General features: G+C 38.0%; 1 protein-coding gene across 12 annotated transcripts in view; it reads right to left on the minus strand.

The window, feature by feature from the left end:
• Window positions 1–1,038: 1,038 nt before the first annotated feature.
• The window catches only part of CDC14A (cell division cycle 14A), a 194,244-nt gene continuing 172,003 nt past the window's right edge, over window positions 1,039–23,279 (minus strand). For 8 of the 12 annotated variants that reach the window (XM_035252281.3, XM_078332645.1, XM_078332647.1 and 5 more), the window contains one exon: window positions 3,067–22,792. In XM_035252281.3, the coding sequence (XP_035108172.3) occupies window positions 22,339–22,792 (454 nt within the window). In that variant the 3' untranslated portion in view covers window positions 3,067–22,338. The other 4 variants (XM_078332648.1, XM_035252283.3, XM_078332649.1 and 1 more) reach the window with 1 other exon arrangement.

Genomic DNA, 23,279 nt, shown 5'->3' on the forward strand with positions numbered 1-23,279 from the left:
CGGTTTCCACCGAAGAAAGCATAGAAGTAAAAACCATTTTCAAAATATATATATGTATAGTTGGTAAATTCATGTTCCTTCTATATTTGAATCACATACATAGTTTTCTCAGGTGTGTTTTGAGATTTATAAATCATTTTCACCTAAGGATTAAAAAAGAATGTGTAAACTCAATAGGTCAGAAATGTGTTGAAACCAGACAATTGATCTGTGTTTTTACTTTCTTTTTCCTAAAAACCCAATCTGTACAAAAAAAAAAAAAAAGAGAGAGAGAGAGAGAGAATTTCTTTGTGCCCCGTGAAACAGGTTCATTGATTTATAAGAAATCTCCTTCTTTAAGATAGGTCCTATGAAAACCTTGGTACCCCAATTGTTTCATGCAGTGTTGTGAGGACAGCTATTTGCAGATTCCCAATTCCAAATGTAAAACTACCTTCTCACCTGCAATCTTTCCTTTGCATTCTAAAACACTTTTTTAAAGAAAAAAAAAAAAAAAACCTCAGAAACATCATAGCCCAAAGGGATCCAGTTGACTATATAAAATATCTCCAATAAATAGTGTAGCTTCTTCCTCCCAAGCTGACTTTACAGGGCATAGATCCAACAGGTGTGAGTTTTGTTCTAACTGATTTATTTCTATAATTTCTCATTTAAGAAAAAATGGCCATTCTGTCTTAAAAGGAACTAATGACCAATTACACAATAGTTATCAGTATTCATAAATGACTAAGCAGGACCCAAAACACTGATCATGATCAGCATTTAATTGACAGGAAAAAAAATGTAAGAGAAAGCAAGCAAGAGCCTAACATCATAGGACTCTTGTGAAATTCAAAATATAAGGTTTCTGTGAGTTCACTGTCATGTGTTTCAGGGAATGGCCACAACCTAGAAAGTCAATCCAAGATAAACTAAAATCCATAATGGAGATCTTGAAACACTCAAGGCACTAACCACACTGAAACAAAAATAAAATTATAAAGAGACTTCAGCACATTGATAACTCAAAAATCCAAATTATAAAAGCCAAACAATGAGTAAATTGCATAAAACTTTTATTATTTATTAGCAGTGTATTCTTCTACACTTTAAAATAGACCAAAATATCTTTTGGAAGATAAACTATTCATAACAAAATACATGTCAAACAATTTTTATTATCAGAGTAGAATTACTTTGCTATATACTTTCTATATTATATACATCCACTTCTTGGTGTGTCTATGTATGTACATGTGTAAAGTAATTTAAGACATACACATGTATATACATATGACATATATACACACATAATTATAGAACATTTACAGTAGTCAACTTTACTATCATTTTAATAGTGTCACACAAATTAGTATTCACAGAACTAAAACTGTTAACATGGTTCCCTTTCCCCTACTTTTCAAATATCATCTGAATTACCTTTTATGATAACTTGAAAAAAACTATCATCTTCCTATACAATTAACCAATTTTTATAACACATAATAAAATATTTTACTTTTTCAACTTTAGAAAAGATATATAATTCAACTTATTTTAGTTTTTGATTCTTAAATCATACAATTCATTTCTTTCAGCAGTTGGGTATAATTTTTGGTACTGTGGTTATTGAAGGTTAACTTAACAAACCTGAGTCAAACATTCATTCAAATGCCTTTTTAAAAACATCAAATATGAACAAGATGTTTTGATGAAGTACACATAATAGATTCAAGGTACCCCCCAATAAATACATTATAAATAACGCAATGGTTGGGAGTAAAGCACTTCATATGAATCCATTTAACTAGCACTTTCAGTGCCAAAGCAGTCCATCCTCAAGCAGCCTGGAAGGATATCAGGACCTAAGGCTTCTCGATTCCTCACAGAAATGAAACCTACAGGCTTCTGAAGACCTAAACATATCAGATCATACTTACATGAAAGGGCTGTGAGTACCTATAAGGGTCCTTTCATTTTCATATTAGGTTCCAGGTATGCTAGCATGTGCAGCAGGGGGTTGTACCCTGTTTTAAAAATATCTCCTTTAATACAGAGAACTACTTAGCAGCACCTTTTTCAGTTTTTTCTCTCCATTGACTTAAAACTGGTGTCAAACCATGGGTGATTACAGGCAACAACAACCTCGTACCCAAAGCAGGATATTCTAATTGGATTAAGAATTCTTTTGAAGGGAGGAAGGAAAGAAAAACATTTGGAATACTGAGTCATTTCACAGAGAAAAACCATGCTCTCAAAAGAAATATGCAGTGAATTCTGATCTTCCACTGCATGCTAAGTTTCTTAAAGCACCCTTGGATGCAAAACTAACTCTAACAGGCTCAGCAACAAAAACAATGGGAAAGGGAATTGTCCTAAATCAGCCATCCCACACTATTATGGAGATAAACTCCAGTAAACTCAGTTAAATAGATTGACTTCTGATAAACTCAGTTAAATTAAACTGACTTACCAAAAGAATGAACTGATTTGCTGTATTTATAGTGGGAGCACAAAAATCACTTTCTAAAACCTTTCTCCTTTACTTTTTCTTAATAAAAAGGAATTATTTATTCATTAGAGACAAAACTATACTAAAACTAAATAGATTTAAAATACAAATTTTTGGTAGCAAACAGCAGGAAAATCTAAATCAAAATATAGTCTAGTTTTTACATAATTTTATATATTTATAAATTTAGCAAAATAGTCTTTTAAAGTTCACAATACATATATAATGTAACACTGTACATGTAAATCGTATTACCAAAATACATTAAAAATAACCTTTCAAAATACCAAATTCAACATTAAAACTGTCTTTTAAAGTATGGAAATCTCCATAAACATAGTTTCAGTGCACTTATAGTAGTCATTAACCAGTTTTCTGTTTTCACGTCTCTTGAAGGTGTTATCTTAGTGCTCTCTTTAAGTTAAGGTAAGAAGGCAGAGATATTCTTCCAGCAACAAGTTGCTTTCCCTCTCCACTGCTCGTCCAGATGAAGAAACTGGGTCTAAGAGAAGAACAGCTTTCACTGGAGCGGCAAGGCCTTAGTAATGAACAGATTCAGACTGAAGGGACTGTGCAGGGAGAGACATAAACTGAGGTTAAATTCCATCACATTTAAAACTTCCAGCAAGTCATGCAGCTTCTCCCTTCCACACAGGCAGCTTAGATCTATTATATAAAAGAACAGTGAAACAAACTAAGCCAAAATAGAAACAAAAAGACACACAAAGCATTAGCTAAGGAAGAACGAGATATTCAATTATGCAAAGTGATCGTAAGAAAACTTTATATTTTAAAAGGTATACTGATTTATTTATGTGATTAAAAATTAAGATTTAATTTTAAAAATTGATAGGCGGCCTAAACTCATCTCTAAGCATTTCTGCAATTACTGAGTTTTATTTAAAAATATTAATAGATACTTGTAACAAATTAAAGATGACTAGAATATAGTTTGAGGTGATATATACTTTAATTCAGTACATATCAATGGCATGCTTCTAATGAGGAATTAGCAGCCATTTAAATAAATTCCTTAAGAATGCTTGAATATAATCAATACCTTACAAATCCTTTCCCTTAAGGAGACACGAAGTACTACCAGCTTTGAAATCTGATCTTAAGACCCAAAAACATTCATGCAGAAGAGTCTTGCTGTCAGAACTTAATAAACAGGCAATTTTCAAGTAAACAATACAAGTTCTTCCACATCATAGTAGATACTAATATACAAAAGGAGTATGAGTGTGATTTGTAACCAGAATGCCTGGGCAACAGATGTAAACCAGAAAGAGAAAAGAGAGAGTTGCAAAAAGTTTGTCAAATAGTTACTTTTTTAGCAGAAAACAGTGGTTAGAAAAAGGAACATAAATCAATCTAAATATTAACAACATTTTTGCTGAATTCTTCCAGTTGAATGCCTGAAGACAATAAAGTTTACTTGATTTTCTAGCAAATGCCCTTTTCTCCCACCCAATAATTATTTCTCAAATTAGTCTGTAACATTTTATTAACAGGTCTAATCAATTGTAAGACAGGTCCATTTTGGTGATGATATAGGTTGTCAATAAAAAAGAATCTGTCTATTTTCCCAAGAACTTACAAAGGATTCAAGCTATCTTTACTCAGCTTCAAAATCACAGTGAATTTTACATCCTATGAACAGCCATTTAGTAGGTCCTTATTAACACAGTGCATCAACAAGTTATGGTCCCTGACCTCAAAGGGAAATAAAAGCCACAATGTCATAACAGACATGAAATGAAAAGACAATGGTGTCAACATTAAATAGTAATATATGTAGTGTAAAGTTAACAGTGTGTTAAGAAAGGATTAGGTGAGAGGTGGTTTTCAAGAGTGCCAGTTTCAAGAGCTGTAGCAAGAATGGAAAAGGACTGGCAGGTTGACTTTCTTATATGTGGCTCATGCTAAGACTTCAAAACAGGAGCAAGATGATCAAGAATTAGAGTACTATCCTATAAACATACCTGAACCCACAGTGGGAATAAAGGAAGAAAGACCCTGAGAAAGTGCAGTGAAATTGGTCAAAAGCGTTGAAGCCTATATACATTCCACTTGAGGGACACCAGCTACCACACTCGCAATTAGAGAGCATAAACATTTTTCTAGCTGCTTTTTCTCGGTTTCTTCTAAGAAACCTCTGTTAGAGGGCAGAGCCAATTAAGCCCCCCACCTGTAAGAATGCCACAAAAGTGTGTGTGTGTGTGTGTGTGTGTGTGTGTGTAACTCAGCTAGGGCTTTCTTGGGAATATTTAACTTTTACTTTGTTCCAGTTAGTAAAGTTGTGCATGTTGTCACTAACAGAAATGATAAACTCTTCAAATTGCCTATAACTTAGAACAAAGTTGATTTTGCAAGCTCTATCAATTATCAATAAACAGAAATGTAGCAAATAAACATTAGACAAACAACCTTTGTTAAACCAACTTTTTTAGAGTGTATTTTATGTGTACATCAATATAGAGGGGGCAAATATGTATGTGTGCATATATATTTACATAAACACACACATATATTCATTTATTTATTTACTTATTTATTAAATGAATCATGGCACTCAGTGAACTGGAAAACAGAAATAGTCTAGAACATTTTAAAGATTTCTACCATTCATATGGAGAATATATTCATTAGTCTTCTGGCCAAAGCCTTTACTTTCACACAGAACTCACAAGCTCTGGCTGGTGTTTAATCCAGCCTCAGATACAGTTCACCACAAGCCCCGCTATTGCTTTTTCCACCCCCCTAATTTGCTCTCTAATGTTGCCTAACTGGCCCTGCAGGCCTCTGCAAACACCTTTTGGCCAAATAATGGTTGGACCTTCTGTCCCACCAATTCAATTCATTCAACAAATAACTACTGAACATCAATTGTATCTGTTAGGTAGTAGGGGATAAAAACACAATAATCCCAGCACTTTGGGAGGCCGAGGTGGGTGGATTATGAGGTCAACAGATCAAGACCATCCTGGTCAACATGGTGAAACCCTGTCTCTACTAAAAATACAAAAAATTAGCTGGGCATGGTGGCGCGTGCCTGTAGTCCCAGCTACTCAGGAGGCTGAGGCGGGAGAATTGCTTGAACCCAGGAGGCGGAGGTTGCGGTGAGCTGAGATCGCGCCATTGCACACCAGCCTGGGTAACAAGAGCGAAACTCCGTCTCAAAAAAAAAAAAATACATTACCAAAGTCCGCAAAACAAAACATGTTCCATGGTTTCTTTACATGGCATAAAGGAAAGGGAAATAAAAGATCAGCAAAAAGGGCTTAGCAAATTAGTCTGACATCAGTATTTTGTAACAATTAACTTCCTTTCATTTTCAATCTAAAATATAAATCTTAATAGAAATGCACTAAGGGGCGGGGCATGGTGGCTCACGCTACTTAGGAGGCCGAGGCAGGAAAATCACTTGAACCTGGGAGGTGGAAGCTGCAGTAAGCCCAGATCGTGCCACTGCACTCCAGCCTGGCTGACAGAGCAAGACTCTGTCTCAAAAAATAAAATAAAGCAATGCACTAAAGGGAGAAGAGAATTGTTAAAGTCTCCAAGATCTATTCACTATTCACTTAACAAAAGCATAATTAACACCATGAGACCTTTTTACTCGGGGAGCAACAGTGTTGGATGACAGGAATACTTAAACTTCAAGTACCACATGGTTATCCTACAGGGTTGTATTGAGGGTCTCTCTGGGTCATTTGTACTGGGCTACAGTTGAGGAAACCTCAAGGAAAAACACAAGTATTCTCCATTTGAAATCTTAGATAGAATGGATAAGCCACGAGTGCATGGTTTGACTTAATACACATCATAGCAAAGAATAACTTCATGCTTTTGTTGTAGTCACAACTATATAAAATGTTTTCCAAATGTGCATGTATTGTAAAATTGCTAATAACCCAGAAAAGACAATGGCCAGTTGCTAGCATTTTTAATTTTCTATCATAAAAAGGCAAATATATTTTGAATTCCATGAACAGTATTATTGTGATTGATTTTATTATTAAAAATAGATTAAATACAACTATCTACAGTTCTTAATACATTAGATATATTACTTGACAGGTCAATTTTTCTGAGCTAGGTATTTAAGTACTTTTTATATGCTAAGCACAGTTCTAAACATCTGATATGTATTCACACATTAAATGTTTCAGACAACCCACTTTACAGATGAGGAAACTGAGGCATGAAGCAGTAATTAGCCCCAATCCATGTAATTAAGAATTGGTGGGGCTGGAATTTGAACCCTAGCAGTCTGATTCTAAAGCTCAAACCTTTAGCTACCATAGTTTAATGCCTCAAGACAGCTAGCATTTGTCCTGTGATCACTACATATTCATTCAATCCAACATTCTCTATCACCCTTTGACAAATAATGACCTTAGGCAACATATGATGCTGAGTGAATAAAAAAATATTGATTTTCATCAGGCCTGAATCCAAAGAATTTTCAGCAATATTCTAAATTTAAAAGAAATTTTCACTGTAAGAACATCCATGCTTAAGTATTATGATTGATTAAACATTTTAATTCTGCTTAGCCAATTTTTTTTGCTGTTACCCATAATGAGTTAATGAATCTGAAATACCAAATGAATTATAGCAATGACAATGGAGATGGTTATAAAGAAAACGAAGCCTGAAATATAAATATCATTTTATAAGTTAGCTCTTGTTTATGTAACCAAGAGATTTTAATTTCTCAAATATAATATTCAAATTCATTTAATTCGTAAGTTCAACAGAGTTATTGTGAGTTAGGACCAGATCAAGAGTATTATGAATAGATGGTATTATTATTGTATGAATACCATAAAACTAAAAATGTAGCAATATTCAACCCAAAAAATAAGGATAAAATTGCCTTACATTTGCAGCCCCCAAAATTTTTATGTCAAAATAGAAGCTTCCATCAAGAAGTCTTGTTCTCTGAAAGGAGTAAGATTTGACATAAAACAAAGTGTTAGGTAAGGAGATCAAGACAATTTGTTCTGTTCTGGAAATTTGCTACTAATCTGTTTTGGCAGATGTAGGTAGTAACTTTAAAATTTTAGCTATTCTGGAGGTGTTTCTTTTTTAAACAGCCCAGTTACCTAATCACGGTAGGAAAATGTCTAATAATTATAGATATAAATATTGTACAGATGGTTAATAAATAAAATACATTAGCTATCAAAAATAGAAAATTATAAAGAATGATGAAAGATTAAGGTCCTTGACAGCAAATGAATGTAACAGTGTCTTAATGCTCAAATAACTGATCCAAAGGACCCAACAGCCTGGAAGGTTAGCATCCTACTAAGGTCGAAATCCTGACTCAAAATGTTCATGGACTTTTTGCCACACTGACATTTTCTTTCCTGCACTTTCCCAAGTCCTTTAAGGAAGAAAAAATAGACCACTAGCTATCCCTGGTTTAAAGTCGAACTACAGAGGCAGAAAGCACCGAAAAAAATGGTTGGTTTTAATGTGACTGAAATTAAAGGAAAAAATACATATTTAGCAACATGGTATTTAATACATAACTATAGAGCCTTAAGTTTTAATGAACAGACACAACACCAGGGCAAAATAAATACACCCATAACTGCCTCTGTACTTCTGTGTCTCTTTATGCCTTTCTAAAAGAGTTTCCAGTTTGGGTGTTATTAAAAATTAACACATAAAATGTGTGTATTGATACCTATTTCCGTAACTCTGGTTTCACGATACTGAAAGTATTTTTTATTTTTTTATTTCAATAGATTTTGAGGTATGAGTGGTTGTTGCCTACATGGATGAATTAGGGGTGAAGTCTGCAATTTCAGTGCACCTGTCACCCAAGTGGTGTACATTGTGCCCAATATGTACAGCACTGAAAGAGTTTGCCTCTGTTAATATGATACATTTTTGCTCCAATAACACTAGATGAAATGTAGCTGGATATGGTTTTATTGGCATCATATTAAGATAAAAAGACTAAGGATAGTGATAAAATCAGGTTCGAAAGATGTGTGTACATTTTTCCATAGTGTTCACTGCATTTCAGGGACCTCAAGACTTAACAAGCCAATTTGGGCTCATTAGAATGCTATATAAAATAGTCTTTCACCTTCCTACATGACTTTTAATAGATTCTTTTTTCTGGAGAAATTTAATATATGCTTTTCAACAATCACAAAGAGCTCGATTGTTAGATGACAGATTGTTGACACCCATCTTGACTCAGTCAACCATTACATGAGTGTTTTCAGTTCATCTGAATACCAAAATTATATTGATGCAAACCCAGTTAAAATTTATTTTCTCTTATTTTAGTAAGCCACATTTCTAGAAAAAAAATACACAACTCTCAGATTACTGTATTTTAAAGCTAAAGCTAAAACTTATTTTGCTTTTTGTTAGTACTTCATATCCTAAGAATGAGACCCAGGCTCCTAAGCACTTTAGCTTAACATTCACGAACCCAGATACATTATCCAACAACTTTTAGTTCAATAAATATTTATTAGGCACTTATACTGTACTATGGAACCTCAGGAAACAAAGATGTTTCTCAGAAGCTTAAAAGAAAGCAGAAGAGAGAGAGTCATGTGTAACTGACTATAATATGAGAGTGTCAGCACTCCACGGAGAGTCGAGAAAGGAAAAGACATTCTGTTTGGATGGGTCGCAAATGCTTATCAAAAAGACAACTATTGAGCCAGTTCAAGAAATACAAAACCAAGCAGAGAAAGGAGAGAAAGCAGAGTGGACTGAAAGTGCTAGGGTTCGGGCTCAAGACAGAGGATAGCATACTTGCAAATTGCAGGTCAGGTGCCAGGTAGAGCTGCTGGAGAGGAGGCTGGCAGGGAGGCACATGGCCCAACAGGGAAGAACCCTGAATGCCAAGCCAGGGAAGCCAGACTTGACCCAATAGGCAGAGTGGAGCCACTGAACAATGTCAAATATGAGAAGGATTCGATTAACTCTGTGTCTTAGAAATTTAACACTGACAACAGTGCAGAGAAGAGATTAAAGGCAAGAGACAGGAAGAAAATGTAAAGGGTTATATGACAGTTCATGAAGACCTTAATTAGGGCGGCAGTGGTAAGAATGGAGGGACAGAGAGGTATTTTAGAGGGAGACTTGATAGAACTTAGTGACTGGTGTGACAGAGGGAAAGGTAGGCAGAAGTAGTGTCAGAGATGGCTTCAAATATCCAGCTTGGATGACCGGATGAATAAAGATGAGATGATTTGGCTAAGAAACCAAAGAGGAGCTGGCAATGGGAAGGAACCTGTATTCTCTCCACCTCAAGTAACACCCAGAGGAAGCTGGGGGTGTAGATCCAATGCTCAGGAGGTTACCCAAAGAGCAAAGAGCTAATATAAGGAGAATCATTAAGGGGCAGGCAAAGGAAGGCAGTGATTTAAGGGGGAAGAAAGGCAAAACAGAGGAAAATAATATTCAAAAAATCAAAGGGGAAGAGAAATTACAGGGGAAAAAGTAGCCAATATTGTCAAATACTACAGGTAGACTAAGGAGAAGAAGGATAACAGGAGCCCATCAGATCTGGCTTTGAAGAAGTGGGCAGTAATCTGTGGAGAGACTTTCACCAGAATGAGGGGGCACCTCCCGGCTACAGAGCGAAGAGCACCAAAGAGACAAGGGAGGGGGCAGTGTAGGCTTCTCTTTCCCCAGGTTTGGCCATAAAGGAGAAAGTGTGAGAGGAAGACAGCACTGAGGGAAGACTCCTCCCCAGTCCCCACCAGCCTACCAATTTGGATGTGCACATTTGCAGGTGAGGAGACCTGCAATTGGAGGGTAAGAGGCTGAAGATATAAAAGGGGAAGGAAGGGGATGGGGCAACTTCATGGGAGAGTCTGAAAACAGTACAGGTGGGTAGAGTTACCATGGGAAAACTGTAGGTTTCTTTGGATTTAAAAGGGAAGGAAGAAATGGATGAGTCCAGATGCAGATAAACTTTGAGATAGAGAAGAGGGCAGTTAGAGGAAATTATTTCTGATAAATTCTTCGTTCTTAGCAGACCTCAAGGCAGGGTCAACAGGCTCTGAAGATCAGGAAGGGGTTGTGTTGGGAAAAATGTGAAAAAGTTTTGTAACAGCCAGGTGGAAAAGAGAAAAGGAGCCAAAGAGGGATAAGACAACTAATTAGGAGGACTGAAGGGCCGGGTAAATTAGAAACACATTTGAGATGGAGCCAATTGGCAAAGCTATGGGATTTTCTCCAACAGTGCTCTGAGGGGAGAGATGAGGAACAGATGCAACAGATGGCTGCATTGATCTAATTTTGGAGACTCGTAATCAAGTGGTTACAGAATGTCCAGCTAGAAGTGAGAGTGTTGGAAAAAGGAAGCAAAAATGACTATGCAGGCTACAGAAGGAAAGAGGTAAACTGAGACGGCTGGGGAAACAGGCAGGGTCAGAAAGAAGTCACAGAGCAGGGTGAGGAGGACGGGGAAGTGTTTAAAGGAGGTTGGCAGGATTCAAGATGTCAGAAGCAATGTGCTAAGCAATAAGAAGGTTTATTAAATGGATTTTCAAGTGAACAAAAATAAAGATAACTGAAGTTAAGCAAGTTTAAAATAAGATCACTGTGACACTTTGGGCAAGTTATTGCAACTCTGAGTCTTGATTTCCCCATCTGTAAACAGCAGGTTAAATAAATAAGAGAATGGATATAAAGTACCTAATGCCCTGCCAGGCACATAGAAGGTATTCAAGAAACAGTCAGTGACGACAATGGTTAAGAAATGTTACCATTGTCCAGAAAGTTGGCAGTGTCCAGGTAGCTAAAAAGTAGAAGCAAAAGTCTCCCAGGGATGAAGGGAGGAAATAACAGTGATGAGGACAAAAAGATGAGTATGCTTGGATGATGTTTTCAACAGAGAGGAGAGCGTGGAAACGAGGTTCCTAATAGGAAGTAGGAATACAGCCTTTCTCTTCTTAACCATAAACATGTCGGAGCTACCAGAGAGTAAGCAGTTTGTACTTAAAGAGTAAATAAGGGAAAACGAGATGGAATGGGTCAACCTTATTTTGCTCACTTTCAAATGGAGACTTCTTAATTTTTTTCTTATGGTCTACTTGCTTTTTCATAACAGAAGGCTGAAGGACTCACAGCAGTCTGCCCAAGAGAGAAAGTATCTACTTCTAAACTGATAACAACAGTTCTCTCCCACATATATCAACCTTTGAGTTGGTTAGACATTCACTGTCAAAGAGAGCCTGTGTCATTGACCAAAAGCTTCTGTTAGGGGCAAATCCAAGGACCTTACAAGCAATGTACGAGTGTCTGTGCTTGTTTGCACATGCATGCACATCCACATCCATGTGTATCTGTGTGTAAGAGGGAGTTGCAATAAAAACATGCCTTTCTAAGTTAAAACTCCGACACACACGCAAACACACAGTAAAATTTAAATTTTTGGAAGAAACAAACGATCTACACAATATTAGAAAAGGTGGCCCAGCAATCCCATTACTGGGTATACGCCCAAAGGATTATAAATCACTCTATTATAAAGACACATGCACATGTATGTTTACTGCAGCACTGTTCACAATAGCAAAGACTTGGAACTACCCAAATGCCCATCAATGATAGACTAGATAAAGAAAATGTACATATATACCATGGAATACTATGCAGTTATAAAAAAGGATGAGTTCATGTCTTTGCAGGGACGTGGATGAGGCTGGAAACCATCATTCTCAGCAAACTAACACAAGAACAGAAAACCAAACACAACATGTTCTCACTTATAAGTGGGAGTTGAACAATGAGAACACATGGACACAGGGAGGGGAACATCACACACCAGGGCCTGTCAGGGGGTGGGGGACTAGGAGTGGGATGGCATTAGAAGAAATACCTAATGTAGATGACGGGATGATGGGTGCAGCAAACCACCATGGCACATGTATAACTACGTAACAAAGCTGCATGTTCTGCACATGTACTCCAGAATTTAAATATAATAATAACAAAAAGAAAAAGAAAAAGAAAAGATCAAGTATGGACTGAGTATACCCACAATCAGACAGGTAAGCATGGCCCAATGCTAGATGCTTCGCAGATATCAAAAATAAAAAATATTTTCTAACCTCAAATTAACCAAGGAATTCAGTGGGGATTCAAGGCCCACATGAACAAGATAGGTGGCTCTCAACAGAGAGAGGGATAAGGATGATCAATAATGAATACAGACAGAATGACTTCAGCAAACATCATGATGACTTTGGTCTCGTGAGGTTAAGAAAGGCTTCGCAGAGGAGGAGGTTGGACTTAGGCCAACCCCTGAAGGAAAGATGCTGAGAAGCAATGGGAAGGAGGAAGGGAGACCAAGTTGGGGACATAGCATGTAAGAAAAGCACAGAGGCAGGAGGAGCCGTGCACATTCAAGTGCATTAGAAACTGCCTGGCAGAAGCAGAAGGTTTATGCTCAGGAGTGTAGGGAAATGGGTTTGGAGAGCTGGTTGCAGAAGGCTGAAAAGGCACTGATTGGCAAGCTGCCGAGACTGGACCTACTTCATGTCGAGATAGTACGTTCCAAACTACCCTCTGCATGTATTAAATATTTTTTAAAGATGAAGAAGAATGAAAAGGCACAGCAGAAATTAAAAGCAAGGTCAACATCTTTGTGGCCCAGAAACAATCAAGACAGTGGTGGGACTCTGGCTACACAGCTGGAAGCCGGCAGAGGTGGCCAGGTGTTGCATTCCTGTGGGCACACAGGTCGAAAGCCCCTGGTGTGAAATGAGGGCTGGAGTCAGGCTCTCCCACATGGGGAAGGAGGCTGAGAGAAGTTGGGACCATTGCCCTCTGGCCAGGGCTGAGGTGGAGCCACATCCCTGCCTGAGAGGAGCTCACCAAGAGATAGGAGCCTGGGTCACTAAGGTCTGTTTCTAGACTGAAAGGCCTATATGATCAGGTAGTGTGGACAAGAAGGCTAGCAGATGAGGAGGGAAAAACAGAGAGGAAACACACAAAAACTCCCATCCAATGTGAATTTACCTACTAAAATTCCCTAACACGCAAGGAAAATGAACATTATAAGGACTGACAAAGTCTGCAACCACGAGGCAAACTCTCACATGGGAGATGCAAATGACAAAGCAATACAAATGTCTTATCCTCCAGGTGAAAAAAATCAAAGAATAAGAAGCCATAAAACAAAAACAGGCAGGCTCATATGAGAACAGATAGCTATCAAAAGGAACAAATTAGAAATGCTGGAAGAGAAAGATAAAGCCCATGAAATCAAAGGTCAGTGGAATGGACACATTAAAGAAAACTCATGAATTGAAAAATAGCTGTATTCAGTCAGAATACAGCTAGACCTTAGGAACTGAAAAATATAAAACAGAACGTAATAAATATTGAGGACAGATTGAAAGGCTCCAATATAAGTCTAGGGACTATTGGCCAGGTACATTCCTGTAATCCGAGGCTCATTCCTGTGATCCCAGCACTTTGGGAGGCCAAGGTGGGGAGATCACCTGAGGTCAGAAGTACAAGACCAGCCTGGCCAACATGGCGAAATCCCATTCATACTAAAAATGCAAAAATTAGGTGGGCGTGGTGGCGGGCACCTGTAGTTCCAGCTACTCAGGAAGCTGAGGCAGGAGAATTGCTTGAACCTGGAAGGTGGAGGTTGTAGTGAACCGAGACTGTGCCACTGCACTCCAGCCTGGGCAACAGAGTGAGACTCTATCTCAAAGAAAAAAAAAAGAAGTTTGGGAGTTACTGCAAAAGGAGAAAGTAAGAGGAAAGGCAGCAAAGCAATATCCAAAAAGATATTGGAGCCAGGGGTGGTGGCTCAAGCCTGTAATCCCAGCAGTTTGGGTGGCCAAGGCAGGAAGATCACTTGAGGCCAGGAGTTCGAGACCAACCCGGGCAACATAGCAAGACACTCTCTCTACAAAAAAAAGATGGCTGAGAATTTTCCATAACTAAGATTGAAAGTACACACTGGTGCCAAGCAAGATAAATTATAATGAATCCGTATCTAGCTATATTATGGTGAAACTGTAGACTTTCAAGAAAAAAAAACTTACAATGATTAGTTTTATTCTTCGACCACAGAAGCTATTAAACAAAGGCTTACATTAGGAAACTAGTATTTTAAGTGGTTTCTGGCAGCCGTGCAAAACAGAAAGAGCAACTCATTTTCACCAAAAGATTCCTGCATGAAGGTTTTAATGGAGGACAATGGCTTGTATGTCTTCATCTTACCTTGCTCTACCAAAAAATACTGGGCTCACGGTAGACACTTACATAAATATTAGCTATAATTTTATCAATTGGATAAGCTTCCATTTCATTTAATTTCATTTTTTAATATATGGGGTCTCTCTGTATTGCCCAGGCTGGTCTCAAACTCCTGCCCTCAAGTGATCCTCCTGCCTTAGCCTCCTAAAGTGCTAGGATTATAGTGTGAGCCATTGTACCCAGCCAGCTTTTATAGGAATATGACAAGCACTTGCTTTCTTTTACTACTAACCAAAAAATAAGACACAAGATTAAAATAAGACTCTTTCCTACTGACCTAGTAGTATTATTGATACTACATAAGAAACAAAGTATAAAATTAAGCTAATCAACCAAGGCAATTCACAACTCTAATACACTGAGAATATATTAATTCTTACCTATTATATATTTCTGATCAACCTTATCACTTAAAGCAAGTTTAATGTTTTCAAGTCTTTTCAAATAAAGAGTCAAAAATAGCTGACAGGCTTTATACAGAAAATCAACATAAACCACTATTTAACACTGGAAACTTATAGTTTCATATATATATATATGTGCCAATACTGCAAACATATAAATAGCTTATATGCAAATTTAAAGGCATCGTCTCAACCATGCTGACCTTGTAACGATTTGATGCTTTCTCAAGTAAACATTCTCAGGTCCCCTGAGGAAGGGAAAAAAATCGCAATGTTGAATGAATGCCATAGATGTGGTTCAATACTGAGATTGAGCTCGTGTTCTTGATATAATATAGTTAATATCCCTTGGCTGAAAAATTACATCAAATCTAAAGCAATGCCACAACAAAGAGGAAAGATGAAAAACCACAGCAACTTAAATATACCACAGAAGGTTAGAAAGCTAATAGTAATCGTTAACTGTAGTAAATATTAGCACGTAGTTAATATTTAATGGTAATATTAATATGAATTAATAAATGAATAAATATTGATACAGTTTGGATGTTTTATCCCCTCCAAATGTCCTGTTGAAATGTGACTCCAATGTTGGAGGTGGGCCTAGTGGGAGGTGCTTGGGTCATGGGAGTGGATCCTTCCTGAATGGCTTGGTGTCATCCTCTCAGTCACGAGGGAGTTCTCACTCTATGAGTTCACATGGATCTGGTGGTTTAAAACAGCCTGGCACATCCTCCCTGTCTCTTGTTCCCCCTTGCCATGTGATCCGTGTGTTCCCCCTTTGCCTTCCACCATACCTGTAAGCTTCCTGAGGACTCACAGGAAGCCAAGCAAATTGTTGGCGTCATGCTGTACAGCCCACAGAACTGTGAGCCAAATAAATCTTTTTTATTTATGAATTACCCAGACTCAGGCATTTTTTAATAGCAATAAAAGCAGACTAATAAAAGTGTCATATTTAAAATCAGGACAAGATGACCAATTTTTAAAATGGAGACTAGGCAGAGGGAAAAGACATCAAGTTTTCATTGGGAAACACTATCACATACCACTGGAAAGTATTAGCACGTTACTGTGAATGGATATTCAAATAATCAAAAAGTAGTTTATCACTGTCAGCACTAACATTATTCCAAAGCAAAAATGAACCACGCTTTAGTGCAGTGCCAATCACTCAGTAGATTTTCATCAAACTGGTTATTTTATAAAGCTAGACTCCAATATTTCGATCTTATTCCAGGCCCTACTTTAAAGACTAATAACTCCTTAAAATACGTATATATTCTGCCTGTTGTTAGAAACAAAAGAACTTAACCTGTTCATAGGCTACCAAGGCTGTTCTTACACTGGTCAAATTTGAGATGGAAAACATCCACACAGTCAGCTGAGTATAAAAATAGCTACTACCACTAGAAAGAGAACTACATGTAAGCCAACTTCAACTATCGTATAAGAATGCTAAGGTAAAGTAGGAAGCACACAATATTTCACTTCCATTTTGCTTTCAACATTCAACCAAATGAGTGTTGAATTTGTAATTCCCTCCTGTGACCAGTACTGTGTTAGAAACCATGAACTATAAAAGAACTTTTTGAAATGTCTGCAAAAGGAAGGTTAAAATTTGGAGACAATTCTTATATACACAGACAATACATAAATGAATATAGATGTTCACATATGTAATAGCATACACCATAAAATAAAGTACTAATTATAGGATGGATTCAACTTACTGGGGAGAGCTTCACAGAGGACATGGAAGGTAATGTATGTCTTTATTTAAAGATGAGAAATTGGTAAGGAGGGCAGGGGGCTTCCGAGAAAGGGCTTCCTAAAGGCCAGCAGTAGGCATGAACACAGTGGGAGAAGAGGATGAGAGAACAAGCCGGGTAAATGCTGGTGCAAAAATACAGTACAGAAATCAGTGCAGAGGGCCTGAAAGCTCGGCAAAGAAAGTCCGTATTTACACTCTAGCACCAAGGGACCACTGGTCTTTTCTGAACAGGGAAATCAGATGTTGAAATCTGATCTATTCTCTGGCAATGCTTTGAAGCAGGAGTGGCAAACTGCAGGTCACCATCCAAATGCAACCCACCACCTATTTTTGTTAATAAAGTTTTATTTAACACAGCCACACCTTTCATTTATATGTTGAGTTGAATAGTTGGGACACAAAGCTAAAAGTCTTTACTGCCTGGCCCTTTACAGAAAAAGTTTGCCAACCCTACGTAGGTATTAAAGGTGGAAAGAGACAGGTTAGGAAGACCATGGAAGACTGAAACACAACAGGGATGAGGAAGCAACTGAATGGAGAAGAAAGGAAAAATTTCAAGAGACAATGAATGGCACCATTGACATTACCTACAACCTCCACCATGAGAATATCCCTGAAAATGTTCAAAGACAGAAGACTGCATAACAAAGCTTATCATAGGCTATAATAACTTTTACTTATTTGTATAGTTTTATTATTAAACCCATAGAGCATTCTTTCATTTAAACATCCATCCATCCTTTTGTCCAATCAACAAATACTTAATGAGTGCCTAATATATGCCATGCACAGGGCATATAACTATGAAAACCAGAGGCACCATCCCTGCCCTCATAAAGCAGATAATCTAGCAGATGATGCAAATTCAGAGTGAAAAAAAAAGTATTGTGATTTAGACCAAGATGGGAAGTAGGGAGGCTTATGGGAGAAGCACCATGACCTAACTCAGACTTGAGGGTCAGGTAAGGTCAATGTAGATGACTAGCAATCCAGTGATTAAGTGTCATAAAAATAAAGCATAGCAAATATTCAAGGCAGATACCACAAGTAATTTCAATTTAATAAAATACTTCCACCCCACCTACACCATAATCACATGTCCCTCATTTCTTAAGCATTTGAAAATTCCTCTGAATGTCAGGGAGTGAAACTCATTTTTTACAGTAAGTGGGTCAACAAAAATGTAACCTTGTGTTTGCATCGCACAGGGCAGTAGAAACTGCAGGACTAGCAAAAGAGGACAAATTAATAAAAATAAAATCTGACTGTTCCTCAGCATTCTGTCACAACCAGAAGGAATCCTTAACATTTGTTCTTGTTTTCTGTGTTAAATGATTTAATGACAGAATAAGGAAATCATTTTTACATTTTTCTGGGGGCTGAACTGCTGTAAAAAGTGAGCGAGCAATTGCAGCTTTCAAAAGAGATGCTAATTGTAGCTTTTAAAATATTAGATTCCCTCTAAACACCCATCACCCCCATCCCTTAAGAGTTTCTGGGTCTTTCTTAAAGGTTCTGGGAGGATATTGTCATACAGACTTCATTTTTCTACCCAAGAACCTTCAAACCTTTTTATTGAGTGATTTTCCTAGTTCTTCAAGGCTCCTAATCTCACATCTTCAGAAGCGCTAGAACTAGAAGGATGATCTTATTTAGACAATAAACCCAGTATTTAGACAAGCTGCACTGGACCATAAACAAAAATAACTCATAACCTCCAATCTTATTCCACACAAAGTGGGAATTTCCACCATAATTTAGCTTTTCCACCACAAGTCAGCAGAGGTAGGACTTGGAACTTTCCCTCTCACAGAAAACTTTGTTTTCTAGGCAAAGTTAAAGCGGGGAGGGTCTGCTACAAAGACCTGCTGCTTCTTACTTCCAGGGAGGGTGAGAGGGCAGAAAATGTTGTTGTGCTGATAATTCAATTTACAGATGCTTTTCTTTACAATAAGATGATAAATTTAGGAGCGGAGAGAAGGAAAGTAGCAGCAACTGCCCACACTATTACTTTAAATTCAATTATTTAAAAATCACTCTATTCTAACCAGAAGAGGGATGAGAAGTGAAAAGAAATTAAAAAAAAAAATGGAACAAAGCCCAAAGCAAGTTATATAAACATCATTAGGGGAGATCAACATTGTCTAAAGAATACTCCCATGATTCGACCAGCAAAAAGCAAAACAAAAAAGTAGAACATTATTCTTGTCAAGCTACCAATGCTGCTGGCATTCAGCTATAAATGTGGATTACACAACATCTTTACACGTGTAATCTGCAAGGTATTTATACAGTCATGTGTCACTTAATGACAAGGATACATTCTGGGAATGTATGCTTAGGCAATTTCATTGTTGTGTGCACATGACAGAGTGCACTTCTACAAACCTAGATGGTAGAGCCTGCTATATACCTGGGCTAAATGGTATAGCCTGTTTTGCCTCTAGGCTGCAAACTTGTATGGCATGTTATTGTAGGGAATATTGTAGGCAACTGTAACACAATGGTAAGTACATGTGTCTAAACATAGAAAGTATACAGTAAAAATATGGTGTAAAAGATTTACAAATTGTACACCTGGCGCTTACCATGGATGGAGCTTGCAGGACTGGAAGGTGACCTGAGGTGGTCAGTGGGTTAGTAGGGAGGGAATGTGAAGGCCTAGGACATTACTGAACTCTCCTGTAGACTTTGTAAGCACTGTACCCTTAAGCTATATTAATCAATTGACCTTAGCTTACTGTAACATTTTATTTTATAAACTTTGTTTTCATTTTTGATTCTTTTGTAATAACACTTAGTTTACTATTTTTTTTTATTTTTTATCAACCCCCAATCACTTGGAATACTTAGTTTAAAATATTGTATGTATATTGTACAAAAATATTTTCTTTTACATTCTTATCCTATATTTTTTTCTATTTTAAACATTTTTAGTATTGTCTTTACTTTCTGAATTTTGTGTTTAAAATGAAGACACAGACACACACATTAGCCTAGGCCTACACCAGGTGAGGATTTTCAATATCACTGTCCTCCATCTCCACATCTTGTCCTATTGGAAGGTCTTCAGGGGCAGTAACACATGGCCTTGTCATTTCTTTTAATACAATGCCTTCTTCCAGAATACCTCCTGAAGGGCCTGCCTGAGGCTTACAGTTAACTTTTTCTTAATAAGGAAAAGGCGTATACTCTAAAATAATGACATAAAGTATAGTACAGTAAATATATAAGCCAGTAACAGTTATTGGTTATCAAGTATTATGCACTGTACATAACTGTGTTGCTAGACTTTTATATGGCTGGCAGCACAGTAGTTCTGTTTATACCAGCATCATTACAAACATGAGTACTCCAGTTATAACCCTACAAGGGCTACAGCGTCACCGGCAATAGGAATTTTTCAGCTCCATTATAATCTTATGGAACCGCCATTGTATATGTGGTCTGTTATTGACCAAACATAATTAGGCACCACATGATTGTATGATTATCTATATATCTCTAGCACTTTTTGTGAAGATGAAAAGATCTGCATTCTGATCCAAACGAAGAGGCTGATCCACAATCAGTATGTGAAAACACTGACTAAACTCAATGCCTGCTGTGAAGTATATGATTTATAAATACAGTTACAAAAATGTAATATATTATCTTTTTACGTCTAATCCTTAGTTACATGGATTTCAGTTTTTATGATACCTATACACTCAATTTATATAGTGGGATCAGAATCAGATTAAGGAGTAGATGGGCTGGCAGTTTCCTGGGACCCTAATCTGTAAAGGAATCTAAACTAGTACCAAGGCCAAGCATGATGGTTCATAGGCATGAAATCGGATCAGGAAAATCATAAAATCGGACTGGGAAAATTAGACATGCTAGGCTCCTCCTCGGGAATTGGTTGAGAGTGGACAGAGTGGAAAAAAATTTTAAAAGAGGTCTGAGGTAGGGATAGGAGTGGTAATAAATCTAATGCACCTGCACACGAACACACACACACACACACACACACACACACACACACACTGCATTCTCATGTTAGAAAACATCCTTATGGTTTCTTTTTTGAGACAGAGTGCCATGAAGTGCTGTGGTACAATCTTGGCTCACTGCAACCTCCACCTCCCAGGTTCTAAGGGATTCTCCTTCCTGAGTCTCCTGAGTAGCTGAGATTACAGGTGTGTGCCACCACGCCCAGATAATTTTGTATTTTTAGTATACACGGGGTGTCACCATGTTGGCCAGGATGGTGTCAAAGTCCTCATCTCAGGTGATCCACCAGCCTTGGCCTCCCAAAGTGCTGGTATTACAGGGGTGAGCCACTGAGCCCAGCCCATTCTCATGGTTTCTAAACTGCCGACTAAAGAAAGTATATGCCATTAAGGATGAACCATGGGCCTCCTGTTTTGCTGAGCGGGCCATACGCAGCACACTGCCACCAGCACCTTCCCTCCTCACTTCCTCTCTACAGAAGCAGCCATTCCCTGAAGGATGGCTGAGAAAAAGCTTCAAGAATAGCGAGTGTTAAGGGCCGCCAGGCCAGAGCTTCCCGGGACGCCTGGGGCTTGCTCCTGACCTGAGTACAATCAGTATTGCGAACCATGTTCACATTTCCTTAATACCTAGGATTGATTTCTCCTGCCTATTTGTCCTTCTTCCTCTCAAATCAAAACTCACATTCCTATAGATCTCAGTACCCCTAGAGGCAATCAAAACATGTGATTAAAGTAATTTATAATAGGAGTTAACCAACAGCATTTACCTTACCAGGTGATGTTGATTGTTAAAGAGAGATTGGTAACCTAAACAGAGATCTCATTGGTAAAATGTGTCTGGAGGTCTTCCTCTCTAGAAGAGTGCTGGCTACTTTTAAACATCTTCCTGATACTCTGCCTGCTCGTCCCCTTGTATCACAGGTATCTACCTATAAGCCCTTCTTCTAAACATCTCTCACTTGCCACTTATTTGGAGTCAGTTTCTTGCAGGAAGTGAAATATTAAAGAGCCTGATGCTTAGTTCTAAGAAGATACTGTTCATTCAGCACCTTCCACATTTCCATACTCCAAAATTCATTCACTGATATGTGACGTGGAAAAAACCATAATTCCCCAAACCAGCACACACACAGCAAATGCTGTCCACTCCTGGCTTAGCACCAGATATTCAAAGTGACTTCAAAACGTAACTGAGAAGTAACTGAAGTCAACAACGTTCATGATAAATAAAATGAAAGCTATTTCCCTTTTAAGAGAAACTACTTCAAAAGGAGTTGGGGGTAGGAAGAAAAAGAAGGAAGGAAGAAAACCCAGCTGAAACTTGGTGTTTACTTGAAGAGGAGCCAGCAGAATGTAGTGCACAGACAGTGTCACAGCACAGAGGGAAGGCATCGCTCAGAAGGCTTCCTTGGTGCTATTAAATTTCTCTGGTGGCAGCCTGGGCTGGGAAGGCAAGGCACAGAAGTTGCATTCAGGGTTCTGAGGACCAGGAGGTGGTATCTGTGAACTTACAGGGATAGAACGGCTCAGGAATCTTGCTGAAGAAGAAGAAGAAAGCCCAGTGTAGGGGGGTTGAAGGATGGTGCTGTGCTCCTCTGTCTTGGCGCTTTGGGAGCCTGGGGGGCTGTTCAGGTTGCCCCCATTGCTGTTGCTGCTTCTGTTGTACTGATTGTTGTTGAGCTCAGGGTAATTTCTGGTAGTTGGCTGGGAGCTGCCATTCAAGAGGTTGGTAAACGGGCTGGCTGTGAAACCGGCCTTAGAGGATGAGGAGGTCTTTTTGTTCTCTGGATCATCTGTTGCAGCATTCAAGTTCCCTAGAGAACTGGCTAGCCGGGAGTTTATGGAAAAGCTGAATGGAAAACACAAATGAGGAGGGAAAAAACAGACAACAGTGTATACTTACACAGAACTCATGTTTCTAAAACACATACTCATGACATTAGGGGAACAGGATGAAGACAATTCCGATCAATGTGAATGATGACAGGGTGACTTCTTCATCACCTTGATGTTATGATAATATGTAGCCTTGAATTATACATATCATGTTCCTTTGTCAAAAGCAGTTAACTAGGACCCAAGAAATTGGCTAAAACACTTTGACTACAGATCTCAAAATAGAACATCTGGGAATTTTATTTACCCTGGGACGGGAAGCAAAGGAAAAGGGCCATATAAGGGGAGAGTTAAAAGCAGACGTAAGTACATATTCAATCACATGACTACATCAAACCTCCCCACCGATTTTGGTTAGTTTTCCCCTGCCTGAATGTCTCAGCTGAGAAATGACAATATCATTTATATATGCAACTGAACTCCATTTTCTAGCCCACACT

Source organism: Callithrix jacchus, chromosome 7 (genome assembly GCF_049354715.1).
Source record: "Callithrix jacchus isolate 240 chromosome 7, calJac240_pri, whole genome shotgun sequence".
Lineage (NCBI taxonomy): Eukaryota > Metazoa > Chordata > Mammalia > Primates > Cebidae > Callithrix > Callithrix jacchus.